At 40.6% G+C, this 9,758-nt stretch overlaps 1 protein-coding gene across 2 annotated transcripts; it reads right to left on the bottom strand.

The window, feature by feature from the left end:
- Positions 1-3,574: 3,574 nt before the first annotated feature.
- On the bottom strand, positions 3,575-9,356 carry ZBTB43 (zinc finger and BTB domain containing 43). Of its 2 annotated transcripts, XM_027892948.1 has the most exons (3): positions 9,265-9,350; positions 7,170-7,332; positions 3,575-7,071 (listed from the first exon to the last, which is right to left on the bottom strand). In XM_027892948.1, the coding sequence occupies exon 3, from the start codon at positions 7,046-7,048 to the stop codon at positions 5,654-5,656; it is 1,395 nt and encodes a 464-aa protein (XP_027748749.1). In that variant the 5' UTR covers positions 7,049-7,071; positions 7,170-7,332; positions 9,265-9,350; the 3' UTR covers positions 3,575-5,653. The 2 variants fall into 2 exon arrangements, with proteins under 2 accessions (XP_027748749.1, XP_027748750.1); XM_027892949.1 differs by lacking the exon at positions 7,170-7,332 and having other exon boundaries at positions 9,265-9,356.
- Positions 9,357-9,758: the final 402 nt, after the last annotated feature.

The following is a 9,758-nucleotide window of genomic DNA, read 5'->3' on the forward strand; positions in this document are numbered from 1 at the left end:
CAAAACCTGTTTGATGAGTTTGAACTAGCGTGGAAACTAATTACCTAAAGCAGCAAGGAAATGGGCCCAATTCTACAAATTCATCAAACTTACTGTGTTATAAAAATCAGGTTTTAGTTTATTTTTTTCTTAGACCAGGCATGTTCTTATTATTTCAAGAAGACACATTACTAGATAAACTTTTTCTTTATATATTTAATAAAGTTATATATCAACAACTTCTGGATTTGTACTTTTCTTTGAGCACTTATTTTGGCAAAGTGAAATATTAAATACTAGTACTAGACATGCATTCCTTTCATTCAAGCTTAAGAAAACATTTACAAAGTTGACAGATAACATTTATTAAAACATGTTATACGAAAAAGGGGCATGGGACTCTTCTATAAGAAGAAAATATTGAACAGTAACATTAAATTAAAACCATGCTGTACAATTAGGACAGCAATATTTATAGACAAAACTATCCAACCTCTGCAATACAGGCATAACATCTCACAAAATATCAAGATATGCAAATTTACTATTATAAATGACTTGTTCAGAATAAAAACTTATCGCTCATTAAGGAAGATTCACTTGCATAAACAGTTACATTTCTGAAAGAAATACGGAATCCGATGAATAATAAAAAAAACAGAGCAGCAATTGACAGACACAGGCTTCAAGCAAAAATCAGAACTTACTATTTAATTACATTAAAAATATACCATTTTCTTTTCCAGCATCTTCCCCTAGGCCACTGACAGTTTACAGCTAATAGCTAAAGAAGCCAAGCTATCCAATGAAGCAACTAAATGACAAAAAAACAACTTTCCTTTATTGTTTTGAGAAAGATCCTAATTCTGTTAAAGCAAAATACTCGATATACTTCTCTAGGTCTCACAATTCAGAGACAGGTCACCTTGCTGGCACAAAGCACAAGTGTTGAGATTACGAACCCTGATGTGCTACCAGTCTTTCAGGCTCAATAATACAAGGACGTCAAGGATTCTTTTTATGAGAAACGCAATACATCAGCCTTTGATCATCTGCCTTGCTTATGATACAGAACAGTTCCTCAGCTTCAGACACACCTCAGATGAAAAAAGGTGAGATCAAAAAATGTACTAACAGTACCTTCTAGAGTCTATCTGCTCACCCATAAAAGAAGGTTAAGTTTAAAAAAATGTAACAACAAAAAAACACACCCCGAAACAACAGTGGTATCGGAAATAAGAAAGAACCTCCTCCCTCAAAAGGGTCTGATATACACCTAAGCAACCCTGCTAAACAGTTGAATTTTTCAGAATGGCAGTTACACAGATTCCATAGTAATTAACATCTGAGTTACAAAATGGAATGAAAAGGAACTTAGCTGTAATATCATCAAGTATTCTTACCACTGCTAGGACAACGAATGCCTTCACAGCAGTAGGAAATTCTGAAAGCCTCCTGTGTGTACAGTGATGCTGGTCTTCGGAGGAACTTTACTACAGCCAACAGCCACATCATTGAAGGTAATGAAGCATAAGGGAAGATTAATGAAATTCATTGTATACATATGCATTCGTATTTTTTTTTAATATATATATATATATATATATGGATCACTTCCCTCCTCCCCACAAACAAGAAATAATTTTTTGTACCTTGAACAAGACCACTCCACTAGCAAAGATTGAAGCCTTGTCAGTGTATCTTGGCTATGTACAACTGCAGTGGCACAAGTAGCAGGGGCTGCAGGGGGGATGTGTGACCAGAGCTTCTGAGCTGCCCTGTGCTAGTTAAGTGGGGTTCAGCCTGCACCAAAACAGATGTGGACAATACATTGCATGCCAAAATCTCAACCAGAGGTGCACACATTGCCTCTGCTTAAACATATTTAAGGAAGAATGGCAGCTGCTAGCAAGAGGTGCAGGAGACACATAGGGAGAAGATACTCCTGGGGACATATGGAGAAACTGAAGAGCTGCTCTTGGGAAAATACCTGGAGAAGTCACTGAGGACATGTATAGACATACTCACAGAAGGATTTGCTCTGTGTCTAAGGAGATTTGAGGACTTTGGCCTACAGCTAAGCCATGCCAGAGCAGGTATACCTCTGAAGTAACTGAGGCCCACAGGAGAGCCAGACTGGAACTGACACATCCCTGAAGGGACTGTGGCCCGGTGTCACCATGAACAGTAACACTGACCAGCCCAGAGCACCAGAGGACACCCACTAAGAAATGTAGAGCATCAGACAAGGCAGTGTGCATACGAACCTCCTGTGAGACCTGTCACCTCACTACAGGAAAGGGCAGGGGCTGAATGCAACTCTTGGTGAAAGGAAGGGAAACTGAGACTACAAAGGCAGGGAAGAGAGGTGTTAGACTTTAGCTGAGCCTGAAGAAGGGTGAGGAAAGATGAATCTTTAAGTGTTTAAGTAATTTTTTGTTATTTGTTCCCCCCAGTACCTGAAATGGTGATTAGAAGTTTATCAAAGGGCAATAAATTGAACTCAGAAAAAACACCACAAGACAACTGTTTTACCTGTGCCATGCAAAAGTAAGGATTTTAGACATGTATCTCAAGCTGCCCTTAAATCATCAATCTTCTCAACTTGATCTCATGACAATCAGATCAGTATTTTCCTGCAATCAATTGGTTTCATGTAAATTAATATCAGAAAGCCAAGTGTTTCAAGATCAGTGGAGCAACATTTGTTGGACTTTCAAGACGATGCCATAATATGGGGTAAAACAGCAATAGGCAAATACTAAAAGGTTACTATGCATGCTAAGCCATTAAAAAAGGACATGGTTCTATAATATGATCTACTGGACCTGTTATAAAACCTTTAAAGTGTCTCTCGCAGTACAATTTATTTTAAAGCTTTATTTCAAAGTAATCTAACTGCAAATAGAAGTAATGTTTAACCTTGAAATATCCCATATAAAAGTCATTCCAAGCTGGTAAAAGAAAAAGTTTTGCTGGCAGCTCTGTAGGATGGTCTGGGTTTGACAGACATATTTTTTGCTTGACCACGGTTTTCAGACTGGTGTTTCTGTCCAGCCTTTTTTATGGTTAAATGGGAAGAGGCACTCTTAACCTTTTTATGCAAAACTAAAGTGACAATTTCAAAGGGGCTGAGAACTAATGTAATATACAAGATCATTCTTGAAATGCGTATGTGAAGGAACACCCTGGACATATTCAAGGCCAGGCTGAATGGGCCTCTGAGCAACCTGGTCTAGTAGAAGGTGTCTCTGCCCACAGCAGGGACACTGGAACTAGACGATCTTCAAGGTCCCCTTCCAACCCAAACCATTCTATGATTGTGTGATTCTAATGCCTTCTCTCAAACGTGATGATGGTACTTGCAGAAATGACACCTTATATGTGGTAAGGCCTTGGAGAATGGAAAAATAGGGCCACCGAGTGCAAGAACTCTTTCCACTACACTCATGTAAACAGGCAAGGATTATAATTTTTTTTTTTTTTTTAGTATTAAAAAAGACAGTGTAAGCAGTGTGGGAACAAACCATAAAGGGAATATAATTTCTAAGTTTAAAAAAGATACTTATAAAGTTTTATGGTTTGGTTTTTTTCCGTTTAAATACAAAGTGCTTCTTTACATTAAGCAGGTTACAGTGTTAGTGAGCAAAATCCCTGTTTCGGTACCTTGATCACAAGGGTTATACATGGCCACCATAATATTTGTAGAGTTCAATTAAATGCAAAGAACAGGAACTCTGTGGTGCTGATCATTCATGCCCATTGCCAGCAATGGGTTCATTGTATTTGGGAATATGTTTTAACAAAATTCCATATGAAAAATATCTGAAGTATTAGAAGATTAAGAATTAAGAGCCTCTTAAAAAAAATTAAAGTTTGTAAGTAGAATGCCAGTAAAGAAATTACTGTAATTAAAGCCCACTGAGTAGTAAACCCTCAGCTCACAGAAGACATTCATGTTCAGGATACAGTTCAGTTGCATCTTAAGACAATTTGTAACTGGGAGTTCAAAAAAGAAACTGAAGAGTAATAATCTTTGTGTGGTTTTGCTTCACTACACAAGGTTATCTGTTTCAGTACATTATTCTGCACACTGCAGTGCCTAATACAGAAACTGGGGCCACATAGGCTCAGGCCTTCAATACTGGTTGACATTTTTCCTGTGTTATCAGCACTGTACTTGGACATCACCTCTTTCCGTTATAGCCTATGTATGCTCTAAAGGCTCTTTCCTTTTTATGTTTCGGTAAGCTACTAACAAGGGTTAATTGCTTTTGCATTGCACTGCATAAAGATTTCAACCCCAAAATCCTGTTGTCACCTTTACAACTCATGCCTTCCCTCTCCCTGCAGAGCTGGCAGCATCTCTCAGAACCGTACACGCTCCTCCATCCATCTCCACAAGCGAGAGCCCCACACATTGATACTAATCCTAACAAAGAACAAGTGCCACTTTCCCAGCAAGAATTCCAACTTAAGACATAAGTATGGTACCATGTTCTGCAGTACCATTAGAAGATCCAAATCATACTTCCTACTTTTTTTTCACAAGCAACTTCATTTGAAGAGGTAAACAACTCTGCTCGTGATCACACCTAATCAGTCACAGTAGTTTAGTACCAAGAATCTATATTATAGTTCTTACTAATCAAAGAGTAAAGAATTAAAAGTATAAATACCTACCAATGACTACATAATTTTCCTAAGGCAAGTTTCAAAAACTAGATAGAAGTTCTCAAAGAAGTTTTTGTACCAATAAAAAGTCAGTTCATGAATCCAGTTTGGTACTTGCTACTGTAGTAAGTCACAAAAATTTGAACAGAAACTACAGTTTAAGTATATGTGGTTACTTTGAGTAAGTTCCAAATGTTACATATTATTTTTTTTCCTATACTTATTACACACACTTCTAGAAGCTCTCACGATGTAGCAATTAAAATCTAATGAAGTCAAAAGTCATACAGCATTAGACCCTAGAGGAGCAAGGACAAATTATACTTAATACATACTGAAGTTTATATATTGATAAACTATATTTAAGTGCCTTACAGACCTTAAATAAAAATTAGCACAAAATTAGACATTTGTTTTACTCAAGATAATTAAAAAAATGGAAGACAGATAAAGGAAAGCCAAAGCACCTTTACCACTGCCTTGCGTTTAGCAATACAGCAAAGGCTACCAAATGATGCAGACTATCTAATGATGCATAGGAAGTACGTTGGAGTCTTCTGTCTGAGGTGAAATTTCAATTTTTTTTTATTTTTCCATTAAAAGGTGAATCGTATAACCTGGTTTGGTCATCTTAGTTCTCTACTAAGTAGTGCTACCTGGACTCCTGCTTCATCTAAGTATTTTCAGGATTTTTGTCAATTTAGAGCTGAGTTTTACTGTGAATTTAGATGACTTAGAAATACAAGAGAGCTTCTAAATACTGCTGTGATTACCATCAATGTCAGACTGCTTTTACAAGCATCTTTCAGATTAACCATTTGCACTTCACACCCTGAACACCTGGAGTACTACTGCAGAAAGCAAAATAAGTTTGATCTGTTTATACCAGCATAATCACTAAAACTTGTTTTTTGAGAACGTACAATAGCAAGTACCAGACATCATTTGCATAATTAGTTTATTTGTCTTACTCTATTAAACAGATGTAAGCACTAATGTCTTAGTTCATCTCAGTAGTACTCTGCTCAGCTTTAGAAGCTTGATAGGACTTGGTACAAGAAGTCACATGCCGATGAAAACTGTCCCGCCACATAAATCTTTTCCCACAGATGTTACACTCGTATGGTTTGATGCCTGTATGAATTTTCATATGGCCTACAAGATGGTGTTTCATTTTGAATTTCTTACCACAGACACCACAGCCATAAGGTCGAAGACCGAGGTGCATACTCATATGTCGATCTCTCTGACTTTTGTGTGTAAAACTTTTTCCGCACTGACAAGGATAGAGCTTATCAGCATGGGAGAATCCAGTGAGAGATGTTTCTTCTTTAATCCCGGCAGCCATATCAATGCCCTCACCATAGCCTGCTGCTATCATAAGGTCCTGTCTGTGAGCACTTAAATTTCCCTCTGCCCTTTCACCAGAAAATTCTTCCATGGACGAGCCATAGAAGTCAACTTGTTCATCATAATTACTTTCATCTGCATGTTCATCAAATTCTGTTTCCATCTTTTTGTCACCTATGTGAAAGTCTTCAACACCCGAAGACTGGATTGAATGATCTGCTTGAATGGCATTCATGGATTCAGAAACCTGGTGTTCATCATAAGGATTATCAACACCTTCACAGTCCTGTTCAAACCTTTCTGGTTTTACATGGATCCACCGCTTGTGAGACATGATGCTGGGTTTGCTATACATTGGTCTGGTATACTGGTACTCTGCACTATCACTAGTTCCTTCTTCCCCATCCTGACTGGTCATTCCAGTGCTAAGTCTATCATGTTCTGTTGAAGAATTACTGGGAAGGTACTCGTGTTCTGTCAGCTGACATGACAGCTCATCTTTAGAGCTTTCTTCTTCATTTTCGCCATCCCTTAGTTCCTGCACTTTGTGGAATTCTGTCTGTCCTCCAGAGCCAAGTTCAAAGGTTTCAACAAGGCCATTGTAACTACTACTGCTTGGGGACTGATGGTCACTGCCATGATTCATCTTCTGACACAGAACTGTTGGATTCCCCTCTAGCACTTCAGTGCATTTATCCACTACATGCCACATCTGAAGAAAACTTGCTGCTGTCAGATAACTGACAATTTCTGGTGCAGGCATTACCAGCCTGCCTGTGTAGGTAGACAGAAGAATGTTTTCAAATACTCTGGGATTCATCACATCAGGCAGGACTATTCGCCTGCTGTTTTTCAGGAGAACCTGATCACAGAAGTAAGGTGAACTAGCTGCAAGAACAGCTTTATGGGCTCTGAAGAGGTGGCCCTGAACCACAATGGACACGTCACATAATTGTCCTTGCTGGCGCTGTTGGTTCAACTTCTGTAAAATGGTACTAGAAAAATCTGGAAATTCCACTCGAAATGAGCTTGACCCAGACTCCATTTCATTACAAATTTAGTGTCGTGCTGCAAGTGGAAAAAAAAAAAAAAAGAAAAAATCAGAAATTCTGCTTAGTCAATTACTGACCTTTCCATTTCCTTCTACACTTCTTTAACAGACTTACATGGAACTCAACCCAACATTTTCTGGAACCTTATGTCATTGCTGTGCTTGCATTTCTCCCACACCACCTCATTTCTCTCAATCTTCTGAAAGCCATACTGAGGCCACAAATTGCTATGCCAGCACATTTTATTGTGCTTCTTCTCTCCAAGAGGACTCATCCACTACAGCAGGAGGTACAAACAGCGTGTTATCCAGTTGGGATAGACTAAGCATTTCAAGCATGAGTTTTGGATAACAAACCAATTATTTCATGAAATTATAGCAGTAGTGTTCTAACTCCAGCATATCCCAGAGTTTGTAACAGCATATGAAAGATTCTGTTATTTCAACTGCCAACAAAATAACCTCCTTGTTCCCCCAATAAACACTGACTGTACTCATGAAATATTTCACTTCAGATGAAGTTTTCAAAAGCAACTGTATCAACTCACCCCATGACAACAGTAGCACAGGCAGAACCCCACTGAGAATGATGTTTATGACCCTTCTCATGACACTTCCCTGTCATTTTATTAACTGAAAGGTGGAACAGCAACAGCTTGTACAGTTGCAGGACTATAATCCAGTTTTTAATTCCAAGCCTATCGAGATATTATTATAACATTACTTTCAGAAAAATCTTTCAGAATTTAAAATGTCATTTAGCAAAATGATATTCTGCTGTACAGAATTTTTCCTGCCTGTAAGTATTAGTAACAACACAACAACATGCCCGAACCTCAGCTAAGATTTTCAGAACACAGATTTTCACATCTGTGTTCCCACATCATCCAAACATCTCATTACAAAGTCCCTTAAGCAGTAATATAACTTTCTAAAAAGCATGATTGAACTTTTTTAATTGAATTTGAGATAAGTTTGCATGCTACTATGATTAGAAACTAAAGAAATTTAAATCCAACTATGAAAAACCAACATTACCTCCTCGAGTCAGTTGAATTTGTGCCATTTTTCTATTTGATAATGCGAAAATTGAAGGCAGCGGGGTTCCCAAAGAGCCACAGGGCACCAAATGGTATCCTCTGCCTAGTTATGTGAAGTTGCCACCCACACAATTGCAGACTACCCTTAAATCTACTGTCTTTAGCACTCCTCAGTTCTTCTCCCCAAAGCACCAATCAGGAGATCAAATCAGCTACTGATGCTTTTCTAGGGAGAAACGGAATTCTGTGCCTGCCAGTTCAATTGTTAATTTTTCATTCCACTTTGCTTAAAAGAACTCGACATTATTTTTTAAGTACTTTGAGTTACCTTATAACTTATGTACATTATGTCTACTTTTTTTTTAAACGACCAGATTTTTTTTATACAGATGTAGCTCCTTACCTCCCTTCTGAATATTCTCTGATTTCGGATTTTATTTTTCAATATTTGCCTATAAAAAGGATAAGCCTTCAGTACATGTTCAACTGAAATTTAAAGACAGATACCTGTAGAATTTATATATAATTCCTGCTAATCTACACTGCCAACTTTCAGCAAGGACTCAGCATGTCACCAGAGAAAAAAATCCAGGTGGCAGCAGACTTTCATGTATTTTAAGTTCTCATGAAAAGAAAGTGTAAGGAAAATATTTTCTATTAGCAAAGCCATAAACATCAGGAAAACTTCTTTTTTCGAAAGGGGTTTCACTTCCTCCTTCTACAGCCTGTTCTGTTTCTGCATTTTGTTTATCCCAAACTCATGAAGAATAAAATCTTTCTATTTCAACTAATAATAAAAAAATTAGTCCCCATGCTGCAGCATTGAGTGTAACATAAAAGGCACATATTAGTTGCTTTAAAACAACGTTACTCCTAAGATGCGCGGGCAGGGACTTCCTTCCCCTCTGCACACACAGACACCGATCTCTCACCCTCCCAACACCCCCGCACCGGGGACCGGCTCCAGCCAGCGGGCTCAGATAGGCCTCGGCACACCCCGCGCCCTGCTTATCGGCTCGGCCCGAGGCGGCCCCCGCGCCCCAGAGCGAGCGAGACCCGCGGCCGCCGGGGGCGGGAAGGCCTCGCGCGCCGCCCCACCCCAGAGCAGGCCTGCGGGCCGGGTCCGGCGACAGCGAGGCCTACTGGTGGCCGCGAAAGGGAGCATCTCACCTGCGAGCCGCGGCGTCTCTCGCATAGCGGGCGGTGCGGCCCCGGCGCTCGGTGCAACCCTGGCCCTGCCCGCGCCCAGCCCGGCCAGCGCCGGAAGCGGCTCCCCCTCTTCCGGCGAGCACTTCCGCGTTCCGGTCACGTGCAGCCTGACACACACGGTGCTCGAGGTGGGGTGGCGCCCCCTGGTGGAGCCGCGGGAGCGCGCAGGGGTCTGACAGACCCACTGGGCCGAGCTCTCCTCTCCCTCTCCCTCTCCCTCTCCCTTTCCCTTTCCCTTTCCCTTTCCCTTTGCTCCGCAGTTGCTATCCAGAGCGATACCCTCAGCGCTGCTGTGGGCACCGCCAGGAGGCGACCACCGGACAGCACTGCTGGAGCCCGCTGTCCGCGCCGGGCGCTGGCTCGGCCCGCGTGTTCCGAACAGCTCCTGATGTGCTGCAGCGCCGGGACTGTCCTGCAGCCCAACTGCTCCCGCGGCCACGCTGCCCGCACCTCCG

This window comes from Empidonax traillii, unplaced genomic scaffold (assembly GCF_003031625.1).
Source record: "Empidonax traillii isolate 1590-97213 ecotype Southwest subspecies unplaced genomic scaffold, ASM303162v1 scaffold375:size1330703, whole genome shotgun sequence".
Lineage (NCBI taxonomy): Eukaryota > Metazoa > Chordata > Aves > Passeriformes > Tyrannidae > Empidonax > Empidonax traillii.